The 16,394-nt window shown below is 45.8% G+C and overlaps 1 protein-coding gene across 1 annotated transcript in view; it reads right to left on the reverse strand.

Moving 5' to 3' along the window:
• Window positions 1–16,394, reverse strand: part of VWA3B (von Willebrand factor A domain containing 3B) — a 347,179-nt gene that overhangs the window by 120,514 nt on the left and 210,271 nt on the right. Inside the window, exons 25-26 of the mRNA XM_073589743.1 lie at window positions 7,745–7,879; window positions 4,374–4,471 (exon numbers count right to left, since the gene is read on the reverse strand). Coding sequence (XP_073445844.1) covers window positions 4,374–4,471; window positions 7,745–7,879 — 233 coding nt within the window. The remainder of the gene's footprint in view (window positions 1–4,373; window positions 4,472–7,744; window positions 7,880–16,394) is intronic.

Genomic DNA, 16,394 nt, shown 5'->3' on the forward strand with positions numbered 1-16,394 from the left:
TGGACACTGCTCATGGGGTAAACCCAATAGTTTCCAAGCTGCCGCCCAATATCCAAAATAAGTGGGCCATGCTTGGATCAAAATACAAAAGGGAAAACCAAGTCTCCTTCCCTCCATTTTCCGACTTCTGCGAGTTCATCGAAAATATTGCAGAATGTAAGACCAATGCAAGTTTTTCCTATGGAGAACACAGCGACCCTGTTTCATCTTCTAATCATGACAGTCCACGTCTTAACTACAGGAACCACCGAGCTCCAATGTCCGTCAAGAAGACTGATGTTCTTCCCACACCTTCAGTATCACAAGATAAGAGCGACAAAGGAGAGAAGGTTGAGAATCCTAATTGCATGTGTCCCATTCACAAGAAACCTCACCCTTTAAAGAAGTGCATCGGCTTCAGAAAGAAACCACTCCAGGAACGCAAGGAGCTTCTGAAGAACTTTGGGATATGTTACAGGTGCTGCGCTTCTACTGAACACTTTGCTAAGGACTGCAAAACATCTATTAAATGTTTGGAGTGTGACAGCGAGGAGCATGTGCAAGCACTCCATCCATCCCAATCTAACATTGCACAGCTTACTCCTTCCCCCACCACAAGGCAAAGCGGGGAGGATGATGTTCAAACAGTGAGTTCTATCTCAATATCTTCTTCATGCACAGAAGTCTGCGGAGAAGGCCTCTGGGACAAGTCGTGTGCGAAGATATGCCTGGTGAATGTGTATCCGAAGGGCCGACCAGAGAAAACCGCAAGGGTGTATGCTATCCTGGACGATCAGAGCAACCGATTACTTGCAAGGTCAGGACTCTTTGACATGTTTGCCTTAAAGGGAAACTCTCACCCCTACACCCTAGGTACCTGCAGCGGTGTTATGGAGGTCTCTGGGAGAAGAGCCAATGGACTCATGGTGTCTTCTCTTGAGAACAATGTGGAGATACCCTTACCCACTCTGGTCGAATGCAACCAGATACCGTCCAACAGAGAGGAAATTCCAACTCCTGAGGCTGCACTCCATCACCCCCATCTAAAGACTTTGGCAGGCAAGATACCAGCTCTCGACAACAGCGCAAACATCCTGATCCTGCTTGGCAGAGACATTCTGTGACTTCACAAGGTACGTCAGCAAATCAACGGGCCACACGCCTTGACCTAGGCTGGGTTATCATAGGCAATGTCTGTATAGAAAAGATGAAGAGACCCACGAGGATTTCCTCATTTAAGACTCACGTCCTACCGAATGGTCCCAGCACTTGCTATCAAACATGCCCACATCATTACTGGGTGAAAGAGATGATAAGCGACAAGTGGAAGAAAGAAACCTCTGACAACACAAACATTCCTGTCCCGTAATGATGACCTCGGGTCAACAGTGTTCATCTCTACAAGAGAAGACAACCAGCTAGCACCTGCAAGGGAGGACAAAGAATTTATAAAGATTATGGAAAAGGAATTCGCCCAAGACGATTCAAACAGCTGCGTAGCACCTTTACCTTTTCGTTCTCCAAGAACAAGGCTACATAATAATCTACAACAAGCAACGGCAAGGTTTTCATCCCTAAAATGCACCTTAAAGAGAAAGCCGGAGATGGAGAAATATTTTGTCGCTTTCATGCAGAATATCTTCAATAGAGGTCACACGGAACCCGCACCCCCGCTAAAAGAAGGTGAAGAATGCTGGTATCTTCCATCCTTTAGTGTCTACCATCCTCACAAACCCGACCAAATTAGAGTGGTGTTTGACTCCAGTGCTCAGTATGAAGGCATCTCCCTAAATAGCCTGCTCCTCACTGGGCCTAATCTAAACAACAGCCTTATAGGATTGCTGATTCGCTTCAGACAAGAATCTGTCGCAGTAATGGCCAACATTCAACAAATGTTTCATTGCTTTAACGTGAAAGAAGACAGCAGAAACTACCTCAGATTCCTATGGCACAAAGACAACGACATCCACAACAAGGTCATAGACTACAGGATGAAGGTGCACGTCTTCGGGAACAGCCCCTCGCCTGCAGTGGCCATCTATGGACTAAGACGGACAGCACTGGAAGGTGAGAGAGAGCATGGGTCTGATGCTCGTCTATTTGTGGAAAGAAACTTCTACGTAGATGATGGGCTTAAGTCTCTTCCCACAAGTGAAGAGACTATCAATCTGCTCTCTAGGACTCTGGAAATGCTGTCAACAGCGAACCTTAGACTCCACAAAATCATCTCCAACAGTGAAAAGGTAATGAAAGCATTTCCATCTGAGGATCACGCTGCTGGTGTAAGGGATCTTGTTCTGGGTTCTGTTCCTCCCACGCAATGCAGCCTCGGTCTGCTTTGGGATATTAAGCAGGACACGTTCACTTTCCAGGTGTCAGCTTGCGATAAACCTTTCACTAAACGAGGAGTCCTATCTGTTGTGAACAGCATCTATGATCCTCTCGGGTTTATCGCACCCATCACCATTCAAGGCAAGATACTGTTGAGACAGTTGATCGCCAAGAGTACGGATTGGGACACTCCGCTACCGTCCCAGAAACAACAGAGGTGGGAGGCGTGGAAGAAGTCTCTGAAGGTCTTAGAGCATTTCCAAGTCCCACGTTGTTATTCCCCAGGCACCCTTTCAGCCACCATCAGAAGAGAAGTCCACATTTTCTCCGACGCTTCTACAGAGGCTATAGCTGCGACAGCCTACCTGAAGACTTTGGAAGAAGGTAACAAGGTGCATTGTGGATTTATCCTCGGTAAGGCAAAACTAACCCCGAAACCTGTTCACTCTGTTCCAAGAGTCGAACTTTGTGCTGCCATTCTGGCAGTGGAGTTAGCTGAAGCTATAAAGGACGAAATGGACATTGCTATTGATTCATTTACCATCTACACAGACAGTATAGTGGTACCAGTAACATCGGACCCTGATGCACCAATGTTACTTACTCCTGCTACACTTCTTACTCAGAAGGTTGGAGCTACCGCAATTCTTTCAGGGAAGTTTGTGTACGGGGACATTTACAAACGTCAGTGGAAACAGGTACAACACTTGTCCAATGTCTTTTGGCACCACTGGAAAACCAAATACTTGCACTTGCTTCAAAGCCGTCACAAATGGCAGACTGCAAAACCTAATCTCCAAGAGGGAGACCTCGTCCTCCTTAAAGATAAAGAACTGTTGTTATTTACTAGCATGCTTGTTTTCCCTTTGTTTTTCAGGTCTACAGTGACATCTCCAGAGGACATTCATAAAAATTATGAAATCTATAGATTTCGGACGGGGAGTGTTATGTCCCATGAATGAGACATATTACAGACTGTCCTGTGCATTCTACATGCTGTATTGCAGTCTCTCATATTGTTTACTGTTGCTATATTTTCCTGTGTTTTGCATAGCTGCAATACTCCCTTTCCATCAAGTTTGTCCCTTCTGTCTCTCTCTTCTGGGTGTGATGTCACTTCCTTCTTCTTCCCCGTGTGTCTCATTCTCCATCTTGGCTTCATTAGAAGCACAAGTGTTTTCAGTCTGTCTGAAGAAAGTCTTTTTTACCTGTTGCTGTTTGTAAGCATTCAACAAGAATTCTTAAAGAAATCAAAGTCTCTTCTGGATTCTTCATAACATGTGGCCGGCAGCTGAGTTGAGCTATCTGTGACCGTCACCAATTGTAAGTAAGGTGAAGATATTCAGCATCTCACAGAGCCATATTTGCAGCCACAGGCCCCGGGGACAGAATATCTCCTATGAGATGTATATTCTCCAGCCACAGTGTCTGCTATGTAATATATATGCTCTAGTCCCAGTGTATCCTATGTGATGTATATACAGCAGTCTCGGTGTCCGTGATGTATACTGCAGACCTGCCATTCCTTGTGTTCTTTACATGTAATATGAGCAGTGATGAATTTCCCACTGTGAGGAGACTTGCAGTATACTATACATCTGTGTTCAGAACAACTTAGTGCTGCAATCAGTTAATTACAAAAAAATTATTGCAGAATAAACTACACTCCAGACCGACACAAACCTGGAGAAGCAGTTTTTAGTAGCAACATCATCACTACCACCTAACAGCACAGGAGCACCAAAGAGAAGCAGCTCCAGTCATCACATTAGGAGTGAGTTAATTGTTTGACTAAATATAGAAGGATAATTTTCAAGGTCATAATTTTGAACGGCCTCGAGGTTATAAATATCGTCATGGCTCTTGGCAGAAAAAAAGACTCCCCACCCCCTGCTCTATACCATTCTGTCTACAAATCAGACCATTGGAGCAAAAACTAATCTAAGGGAATACAGCTAAATAAGGGGACTATCATCTCATGAACTTTCACACGTTTTGGCATTTTTTTTCTTTTTAAATATTTCCAATAGATAATTCTGAAAAAGAGGCAGAATGATACTCACATAGTAAAATCAATTATCTGTGCTTTTCTAATATATCCACAGGAAACAGCAAATTGAGATGGGCTTATTTTAATGAGCTCACTTCTTAAACAATGTTCCTGAAATGAGAGAGAACTCTATTTAATGTGTGAAGACGTATTTCATCTTCTTGAGATAAATTTACACAGTTAAATAAAAGTGAAGAGTGCACTGGATATAAATGGGAAAATATCAATTTAGTTTGTGAATTTTCATTCCTTTTATTATATTCCATGAAAATTAGCATGTGAAAATTGCATTGGTATACCTGCTATACACAGCTGTAATGCCTCCACATTTTAAAGTCACTATTATGACTGCAATTCTGAAGATCTCCTGTGGTTCACATGAACTGAATTTACATTGCCAAAGAGCCCGATGGGGATTTGGGTTTGATTAAGGTGAACAGCGGGAGAGCACGATGTTGCAGCCATAATAATATGGATCTTAAAAATACATCCATATTATGAACACATCAAATTGGTCATAGAATCGTAGAGTTGGAAGGGATCTCCTGGGCCATCTGGTCCAACCCCCTGCTCAAAGCAGGATTCGCTAAATCATCCCAGTCAGATGTCTGTCCAGCCTCTGTTTGAAGACTTCCATTGAAGGAGAACTCACCACTTCTCATGGCAGCCTGTTCCACTCATTGATCACTCTAACTGTCAAAAAGTTTTTTCTAATATCTAATCTGTCTCCTCCCATTCAGTTTCATCCCATTGCTTCTAGTCTTTCCTTGTGCAAATGACAATAAAGATGATCCTTCTACAATGTGACAGCCCTTTAGATATTTGTAGACAGCTATTAAGTCTCCTCTCAGTCTTCTCTGTTGCAAACTAAACATTCCCAAATCCTGCAACCTTTCCTCATAAGACAGGGTTTGCAGACCCGTCACCATTCTGGTCGCTCTTTTCTGAACTTGCTCCAGTTTGTTGATGTCTTTTTTAAAATGTGGTGCCCAAAACTGGACACAATATTCCAGATGAGGTCTGACCAAAGAGGAGTAGAGGGAAATAATGACTTCACGTGATCTAGACTGTATGCTTCTGTTAATACATCCTAGAATTGCATTTGCCTTTTTTGCTGCTGCATCACACTGTTGACTCATATTCAGTCTGTGATCTATTAGTATACCCAAGTCTTTTTCACATGTGCTGTCACTTAGCCCTATTCTGTATATGCTTTTTCATTTTTATTGCCCAGATGTAGTACTTTGCATTTCTCCCTGTTAAAAACCATTCTGTTAGTTGCTGCCCACTTCTCCAGTTTATTTATATCTTTTTGAATCCTCTCTCTCTCTTCTCTAGTATTAGCTATCCCTCCTAGCTTTGTGTCATCAGCAAATTTAATCAGTTTACCCTCAATTTCTTCATCTAAATCGTTGATAAAGATGTTGAACAATACAGGGCCCAGGACAGAGCCCTGTGGTACCCCACTTGAGACATTCTTCCAACTGGATGTGCAGCCATTTACGACCACTCTTTGGGTCCGATCACTAAGCCAGTTATGAATCCACCTAACAGTTGCCTTGTCCATTCCTTGTCCATGGTGTTAGATTGTACAAAGGTACCTATGAATATAAAGACTTTTCACTCCGCATTAGACTTTTTTTTATTATCAAATGTTGCATCTATGGTGTTAAAACAATTAAAAACCATTGGAAATATTAAGAAATGTATTGATGCTTCAATTTGTGATTTATTTGCAATTTAAAGGGAATCTGTCACCCCCTGGACAATTTTGATCTATTACTATGGGTATACAGATAATAGAATGGTTAAACTAGTCTTACCTATATGTGAGAAAATCATTTATAATATTATATGATAATGATTTCTTCCAGGTTCCAGGGCGTGCCGTGTCTGGAAGAAATCCCTGCCTCCTGACTTCATTATAACGATACTCCCCTTCCATCAGCGTCACACTGACCTGTTTGGAGCTGTAATCCAGCACGTGCACGGTTACGCAAACCCTCTCTGCCCTCCTAAGGGCAGTGTCTGCATTGAGCTTCTGCGCAGGCACGGTGAGTTACTGTGCAGTAGCAGAGACTCCCCAGTGACTGCGCAGAAGGCCAATGCAGACCTGTATGGGCATTCTATTACCTGTATGCCCATAATAATAGATCAAAATCGTCCAGGGGGTGTCAGATTCCCTTTAAGAATCACAACGTAAACATTTTGGTTTCAATCACACTTTGGACAGATAATCAGATTGCCACATAAAAAGAGATATATTATGAAAAAGTAGTGCTGTGACAATGTAAAACACTAGGGTTTGTGTGCTCAATAACTACTATACCAAGCTGAAGGGGCATTTACATATAAGGATTATCCTCATCAAGCGTTTCTAGGAATGCTTGATTCATGATAATCCTGCAGTGTAAACAAGCTGCCCTTCACCTGAGGAACAAAGAAAATGCTTTTTCTCAGTTGAAATGATCTTCTGATTTGCCCAAAAGATCATCTGTCTCAGCAGCACTTCATCTTCTGTAAACAGATCCTGTACTATAAAGAAAATGGCAACCGGTGTAGTGGCGCAACTTGAAGCTTGTGAGCCCCAATGCAAAATCTCCAACAGGGTCCACATCTAACATAGGTCTTTAATAGTTCTAGTCTTTTTATTAGGGGCAAAGAGACCTTTTTGGTCCCCTAGTTTTCAGGGCCCGATGCAATAGAGCTCCTTGCATCTATTAAAGTTACGTTCCTGAAACTATGTGCCCTGAAGGTCTATTACTGCTCGAACAGTTCGGTCTACCTGTGTAAACAGGGTACTAAACAAGCACCAAGCACGGCGCTTAGAAACCCGATGTTTACCTTGGTTACCAGCTCACTGATCACTGGTCTCCCTCCTGCCACACGCAGTGATGCGTGCTGGCCAGCGGGAGACTAGTGATCAAAAAAATGTCCAGGCCATTCGAAGACGATCAGCGATACCCGGCAGGGGGGCCAGTCGCTGATAAGTGTCACACACAGCGATCTCGCTGGTGAGATCGCTGTTGCGTCACAAAACTTGTGACTCAGCAGCAATCTCACTAGCGAAATCGCTGTGTGTGACGGGGGCTTTACTTACTGAGCCACTTTATCCTAAATAAAGAATACTGTACTTATCGATGTACAATTGTCATGTAATCCTACATATAATGAGACTGATTGGTAATTAAACAATCTATACACTAATTAAAAATTAAAGTGAATCAGGCTATGAAAAATTTTACGCCATAAAGAAAATACAGACTAATTTGTTATTTGCTCTAAGGTATTAATGAACTATATATGAAACATTAAATGAGGTCACAGCAGAAGTTCTGCCACGTACGATTGCTTTGTAATCCGGAGATAGGTGACAACACTTACTTTCCTGTTGTTGTACTTAAGCACAGAGTACAGTTTGTCCGCTGCGTTCGTCCGTGGTGTTGCTATGACCACTGCAGGTACATAGCAGCCTCCTCCTCCTCTCGCCCCAGTTTTGGAAAAAACACAATCTCCAACCTGAAAGCACACAAATATTAACACTAGACTAAATACTTCATTCGTTATTTTTGGCCGGGCTAAGATGGATGAAAAACATGTCTCCGTGTGCTTGTCTGTATGGCGGATGGGTGCAGCTGTCTGCATTTACATGCCCATGATACAGACCAGACGAATGCAGGTTGTCATTTTTTCACACGGTCCTTGAGAGAAGTCGCTGTTGTGCATAGCCACACGGATTATTATAAAATCAGTGTGCTGTCTGTTGAGAACATGGATGTGCACTGATCGAAAATACGGCCATCTGAACCCGGCCATTGTTGCATTTTTTTTTATAGTGTACTAAAATTTGGTAATGACAAAGAAGCATCAAAACACCTCTGATAGCAATTTTTTATTGACCCACTGCAACTAAAGTGAAAAATTAAGCAAATAGTTTTCATTTAAAATCCTTTACTGCTCTATGTTCACAGCTCACATTATAGTTCTCACAGTAACAACCTGTAAAAATCGTGAAAAAATCGTGAAGTCACAACATGTAGCTATGCTGTGTACCATCTCTTCGCTACCTACCGTATATCACAAAATTAATTTTGCAAGACTGGAAATCACTGAGCAGTGCACTGTGTATCTAAAAAAAATTGCAAATAGTTCATTATATCTTCCATCTCCATCTCTAACACTTCTCTTGTGCTGCGCCAGTGTTCTGGAAAGCAATACCCCATATGATCCGATCAATATCTAGCCCCCATGTTTTTAAGCGTGCTTTAAAAACACATCTCTTTAGACAGGCCTATCACCTCAACTCACTAATCTAAAGCCCCCGTTACACATAACGATGTCCCAGCGATCCCACCAATGATCCGACATGGATGGGATCGCTGGGACACCGTTAGACAGCCCCAGCGATCAGGATCAGCGACGCTGGATGCTGGTTTCTAATGTAAACGTCGGGTATCCAGGAGCCGCGGCTCCTGGATACCCGCTGTTTACCTTGGAAACTGGCGTACACGCTGGTTTCCAAGGTAAACATCGGGTATTTAAGAGTGGCGCGACTCCTGGATACCCGATGTTTACATTAGAAACCAGCGTCCAGCGTTGCTGATCACTGGTCTCTCGCTGCCACACGCGATGCGCGCTGGCCAGCGGGAGACCAGCTATCAAAAAACGGCCCTGGCCAATGCTGCACAATCAGCGATAACCGGCAGGGGGGACGGTCGCTGATCCCCATCACACATAGCGATCTCGCTGGCGAGATCGCTGATGTGTCACAAAATCAGCGAGATCGCTGTGTGTGACGGGGCCTAAACTCTCCCCTGTTCCCTCTTCTATATGTTAAACATACTCTGCCACCTCCTATTCATCTATCACCACACTCTCCATGCACCTAATAGCACAGACATATCCTGGCTGATGACCCGATCATGCAGCTTTATATGAAAACCCCTATTTATGATAAGGCTGGACCGTGCAGAACAAGAACGTTCTACTTATTGTGTCCCCCCTATTTCCTTATAGCTTGCGAGCAGGGCCCTCACTCCTCCTGTAACTGGTGAACTATGTGTTACTTTGTATTGTTTTTACCATCTGTACATATCCCCAGTTAATTGTAAAGTGCTGTGGAATATGTTGGCGCAATATCAGTAAAATTATTACTACATCAAACTGCGCATCTGTGGGTGAACAGTGGAACCTGAAGTTTAAGTAAAGTTCTCATGACTGTATCTTCTGTCTGAGTGCTGAAAAAACAGGACACCACTCAGACTAATGGTATTCAATGGGGTCGATCATATGAGCAATTTTCAATTTTTTTCCGGGAACCGCATATACCGTATTTTGCAGACTATAAAACGCACCCAAATTTTGGGGATCAAAATAGGAAAAAAAAAAGTTTAATGTTAAATTGGGGTCCATCTTATAGTGCCGATTTAGCTTACTAGAGGGCCACGGCATTGGAGTAGGGGTCACAGAAGGCAGGGTCACTGCTCCAGGAAGCCGGCGGCAGGAGTGAGGTGATGCTGCAGGCCCTGGGCTGGGAGCAGGGGGTGTCCTGGTGGTGCGAGGCTGTGGGCCCTGGGCTTCAAGAAAATGTCGGCGGTAAAGCAGGAGCTGAGTCCCCATTCTGTACATTGTTTAACCGGGGGCGGGCTTCCGCTCCTGCCTCACCGCCGACATTTTCTTGCTTGGGTCCCACCTCCCAGCCCAGGGCCTGCAGCATTGCCTTAATCCTGCCGTCGCTGCCAGCTTCCTGCAGAAGCGGCCCTGCCTCCTATGACCGCTACTACTTCCCAGTAAGCTACATTCGAACTATGAGACGCACCACCATTTTCCTCCTAAATTTGGGGAGGAAAATGTGCGTTCAATAGTCCGAAAGATATGGTGTGTGTGAAAAAAATTGTACCATTCACTAGTTTCTTCCATGTGTCAGATGTGACATGACCATTCAAGTCTATGCGGAAACAAAAAAATTGTATTCAATACGGATCAACAGTATAAAAACATCTGATATTTATGGATAATTTGCAGTTCTTTAGCAAAGGAAATTTTATTTGGTCTTATAACTGCTGATGTATATAAACAGATCGCATAAGGATGACAAATAAGAACAAAATAATTGAAGTTTTCTGGATGAAACTGACAATTTTTTTATACACTCCTGAAAGGCCGGATTGGCCATCTGACAATTCTGGCAAATGCCAGAAGGGCCTGTCTGGTCGAGGGCTGCCTTGTCTACTACATTATTAACTGAGTCGGTGATCTCAAGACACTCATACTGTTAACAGTTGTGATGGAGCACAAAGTCACTGACTCCATCACTTACCCCAGCAGGCCACAGATATCATTACAAATATTGGTCTTGTAGTAAATCTTGCTTTCCTCCATCCAGGGTAATATAAGTAATATATCCCTATCTGGTGCTTAGAGACGGAGACAACATGGGCCTGTGTGATTGCAAATGTCAGGGCTGAATTTCAATCCCAGTCCGTACCTGCACTCCTGTGAACTTAATCTAAGGGCTCCCTCACACCACAGTATAAATCGGATAAGTGCAATCCTAATTTTTATCACCTAGCACTCGACCAATGTTATTTAATGGAGCAGGGCTGATGCCAGATTTTTTTCACTGACAGAATTTAATGGTGACAAAAAAAAAAAATCACAGCATGCTGCTATTTCACTCCGAAATCGGTTTGGTGCAAGAAAAAAAAAATCAGATGCCATATGGAGCATCAGTGTGGGTTGACAGATTAAAAGGAAGTGTCAGAATTTATTGGATGGTGGAAAAGTAGACTTGGTGGGGAGAAGTATTGAAGCTAAAGATAAAGGGGTACCGCAAGTTACAAAAAACAGCTTTTAAAGGGCTCAACCCTTTAAGAAGCTTTACTGCGTGACTTAGGATACAAGCCAAACTGGAATTTCTCTTTGCAGACACGTGTTTCAGGGTGTTGCCCCTCCTCAGTGCAAAGAATGAGATCTGATTTGGCTGTATGAGAGGCCTATGACTGGAGACTAAGGGGTAACATCTCTGCTTTGGGAGAGTGATATGCCAGTGAAAGGAGACCTATAGGTAATGCAATGCTCCTCAAGGAAATTAAATATGTAAATTGCCTCTACAGAAAGGAAGAGGCCTTGAACTGTTGTTATGCGGGGCTTAGGTCAAAGGAGGCTGACAAACCCGGGCCCCTGCGGAGTCCCTCAAACTAGGGAAAACCCTGTCTGACCCTCAACCCAGGGTTTTTGCTAAAGGTGCAAATGCCTGAGCCTCCAGCCTCTCCTTATCTCCTGCTCAGCCCTAAGCTGAACCCTCCACCCTCCACCCAGTGAGTTGTAAAACCACCAAAGCCCACACAGTAATGACAGACAGGGAGAACTCAAACCACACCGCGCCGCAACCACACAGGACAATACGATAATGTGAACAGGGCAAAACAAAGCACAAATATAGGAAGGCGAAAAGGTAACAACGGATCATACGACACCAGATATGAATTTCTCTCTCCAACACCTCCTCTCCAGACCGGAACCACTTGGCATAAAACACAAGCTATAATCGGCGACGCCCACAGGCCAGCACGACTATTTAAAGACCGTGGGCGTGACCAAACATCCCACCTGATTTCCAGCTAGATTAACCCCAGATAACCTGAGTAAAATCAAGCCGGCGCCACTGAGGCTATAGTGGACGGAGATGGAACTACCGCTGCCTGCCGGACGCTGTGGTGTGAACAGCGTCCGACATGACAGTACCCCGTCTTCTACGAGGGACCCCAGGGCCCTCAAGACTCATAGGACCCGGCTTGTCCGGATGACGGCGGTGAAAGGAACTGACCAGCCGATCCGCATGTATGTCCGAGGCTGGTACCCAAGACCTCTCCTCCGGACCATACCCCCGCCAGTGCACCAAATACTGAAGAGTACGGCGCAGTACTCGAGAGTCCACCACCTTGGAGACTTCAAACTCTAAATCGCCATCCACCATGACTGGAGGTGGCATCGGCGTCGTGTCCACAGAGCCTACCACCTTTTTCAATAAAGACCTGTGAAACACGTTGTGTATCTTGTATACCGCAGGAAGCTCCAACCGATAAGCAACCGGGTTAATGATGGCAGCAATCTTGAAAGGGCCAATAAATCTTGGACCCAATTTCAATGATGGAATTTTGAGTTTTATGTTTTTAGTAGCTAACCACACCCAATCACCCACACACAGGTCCGGACCTGGCACGCGTCTAGAGTCAGCCACACGTTTGTATCTTGCACTCATGCTCAGCAATCGCTGTTTCACACTCCTCCAGACCGATGATAGTTGAACTCCTAACCGGTCCTCCTCTGGGACGCCCCCAGAGCCCCCCTGACGCAAGGTACAAAATTGAGGATGGTGCCCATAAACACAAAAGAACGGAGACTCTCCCGATGATTCTTGGCGGTGATTATTTAATGCGAACTCGGCCAAGGGAAGGAACGTCGACCACTCCTCTTGGTTGTCAGACACAAAACATCGCAAATACTGCTCCAGATTTTTGTTCATGCGCTCAGTTTGACCATTTGACTGCGGATGAAACGCCGACGAATGAGACAACTTGATCCCCAATCGTGAGCAAAAAGCTTTCCAAAACTTCGCCACAAACTGGGTACCCCTATCAGACACTATGTCCGACGGAACTCCGTGCAGTCTGACCACCTCCTGCACAAAGACCTGAGCCAACGTCTTCGCGTTGGGCAAGGAAGGCAACGACACAAAATGCGCCATCTTCGAAAATCGATCAACCACCACCAGGATGACCGTGTTCCCCGCCGAGGCAGGCAAGTCTGTGATAAAGTCCATGGAGATTTCTGTCCATGGCCTACTAGGTATCCCCAGAGGCTGTAGAGTGCCAGCAGGACGGGTTCTTGGCGACTTGGCCCTGGCGCACGTGATGCAAGCTGTCACGTACGAAACCACGTCCTGCCGGATCTTTGGCCACCAGAAGCGGCGCGATACCAGTTCCAAGGTGCCCCTAACCCCTGGATGACCGGCCAGGACCGAGTCGTGGTGTTCCCCCAACACTTTAAGACGAAGATGAAGGGGTACGAACGACTTATTAGCGGGAAGTCCTGGTGGTACCTCCTCCTGGGCCTCGGCAATCTCCGCCTCTACCTCAGTCGTGAGAGCCGAAACCACTACACCTTCCTGGAGGATGGGTACCGGATCTTCCCGAGGTTCTCCCCCCGGAAAACACCTGGACAAGGCATCCGCCTTGGTGTTTTTCGCCCCAGGACGGTAAGTCACCAGAAAGTTAAAACGTGTAAAAAACAATGCCCAGCGAGCCTGCCTGGGAGACAGACGCTTGGCCGACTCCAGATAGAGCAGGTTTTTATGGTCGGTGATGACTGTGACCTGGTGGGCCGCCCCCTCCAAGAAGTGTCGCCATTCCACAAAAGCCAATTTGATGGCCAACAACTCCCTGTTGCCGATGTCATAATTCCGTTCGGCTGGTGACAGCTTCTTGGAGAAGTAGGCGCATGGACGCAAATTGCTCAAGGACGAGCCCTGTGACAGTACTGCCCCCACTCCCACCTCAGACGCATCGACCTCCACCGTAAAAGGTTTAGATACGTCCGGTTGCACCAGAATGGGGGCTGAAGCAAAACGGTTCTTCAGACGCTCAAATGCACGCACCGCATCCTCAGACCAGATAGCGAGATTGGTACCTTTTTTCGTCATGTCCGTGAGCGGTTTGGCTATAGTAGAGAAATTCTTAATAAACTTCCTATAATAGTTAGCAAACCCAAGGAACCGCTGGAGCGCTTTTAGATTACCAGGCCGTTCCCATCGCAGCACCGCTTGCACCTTCGCGGCATCCATTTTAAACCCTGCGGCGGACACAATATATCCCAAAAAAGGCAACTCTTGAACAAAAAACATGCATTTTTCAAGCTTAGCATAGAGCTTATTCTCACGGAGCAGCTGTAACACCTGCCTGACATGCTCTAAATGAGTGTCCTGGTCACTGGAATAAATGAGGATATCATCCAGGTACACAATCACAAATTTCCCCAGCACATGAGCAAATACATCATTTATGAAATGTTGGAACACAGCAGGCGCGGTTGTCAACCCAAATGGCATAACTAGGCTTTCAAAATGACCCTCAGGGGTATTAAATGCCGTCTTCCACTCATCCCCCTGACGGACCCTTATGAGGTTATATGCCCCCCTGAGGTCAAGTTTGGAAAACCACTTCGCACCAGCCACCTGGTTGAACAAATCAGGGATCAGAGGCATCGGGTAGGGATCACGGACCGTAATCTGGTTTAACTCCCGGAAATCCAGACACGGGCGTAACCCCCCATCTTTTTTCTTAATGAAGAAAAACCCCGCTGCTACAGGTGAGGATGAAGGCCGGATGTGCCCTTTACTTAAACTCTCCGCAATGTAGTCCTTAAGAGCTTGTCTCTCCGGACCAGAAATACTAAACATCCTTGCCTTTGGCAATTTAGCCCCGGGTTTTAACCTAATCTGACAGTCATAGGCTCGATGTGGAGGTAGTTCTGAGCAACCCCTCTCAGAGAATACGTCCGCAAAATCCAGCAATGCCTCCGGAAGGCTGGACTTCACGGCGGACACACATGTGGCCAAGCAATTTTCCTGGCAGAAACTGCTCCACTGGACTATGTCCTGGGTTCTCCAGTCAATCACCGGGTTGTGCTTAGACAACCATGGGAAACCCAGGACTATTTGTGCTGGGAGATTATTGAGTACCTTACATGTAACCCACTCAGAATGTAGGACCCCAATGTGGAGTTTAACCTCAGCTACAAACTCAGTAATCTCCCCCTGTGGGAGGGGAGCGGCATTAATGGTAACCACGCGAATAGGATGAGGGAGTTTTTCGATCTTGAAACCTGCCATGCGTGCAAACTCCTCATCCATGAGATTGGTGGCTGAACCGCTATCCACAAACACTGATATTGGTAGCTCTCTGCCCGCAATAATAACCCTGGCAGGGAGCATACATTGAGATACCATCATTGAGGATATGCATACGCTCAGTTGGGCCTCCTCCATACCCTCTGAGCTTACCAGTTTTCCGCCGGTGCGACTTTCTTTGGTAGCACAGGACAAGCATTTACATAATGATCTCTTTTACCACAGTAAAAACATGCTCCATGCTTCCTGAACCCAGGAACGCGACGCTGCACATGCGATACCCCAGCGATTTGCATAGGTTCCGTGGGCTCACCTGCAGCAACCACACTGGCACCCCTGATTTCCCCCAGAGGCAGCGTCTCCTGCGCCCCTTGACGCAAACGGCGAGCAATACGAATAACCAAACTCATGGCAAATTCTAACGATGCAGGAGTCTCATACATCAGGAGGGCCTGTTTAACTCTTTCTGAGACCCCATGAATAAACTGACTCCGCAGCGCTGGGTCGTTCCACTGTGTGTCTACTGCCCAACGGCGAAATTCTGAATAGTCTTCCGCCATACGTTCCCCCTGACGGAGGGCGCGGATTTTAGATTCCGCCAAAGCCAATCTGTCGGGGTCATCATAAATGAGCCCGAGTGCTGAAAAAACATTCTCAACCGAATGAAACGTAGCAGAGTCGGCTGGTAAGGAAAACGCCCATGCTTGGGGGTCCCCACTCAGTAAAGATAACACCAGACCCACCCGCTGAGCCTCATTACCTGAGGAGACCGGGCGCATGCGAAAGTATAACTTGCAGGCCTCCCGAAAGATGACAAATTTGCTGCGTTCCCCAGAAAATCGTTCAGGCAGCGGAATCTTAGGCTCTGCACCTGCACCTGCAGAAGCCGCTTGCACATTACCTACAACCAGGCCCTGCTGCTGAACTGCCCCCTTCAACTCGGTGACCTGTACGGACAGCGCCGCCAACTGGCGGTTTATGGAAGTCATGGAATCCATGGAAAAATGTTGGGCCGATTATAATGTTATGCGGGGCTTAGGTCAAAGGAGGCTGACAAACCCGGGCCCCTGCGGAGTCCCTCAAACTAGGGAAAACCCTGTCTGACCCTCAACCCAGGGTTTTTGC

The sequence above is a fragment of the Dendrobates tinctorius genome, unplaced genomic scaffold (assembly GCF_039654945.1).
Source record: "Dendrobates tinctorius isolate UK_male_01 unplaced genomic scaffold, ASM3965494v1 ptg000112l, whole genome shotgun sequence".
Taxonomy (NCBI): Eukaryota; Metazoa; Chordata; class Amphibia; order Anura; family Dendrobatidae; genus Dendrobates; species Dendrobates tinctorius.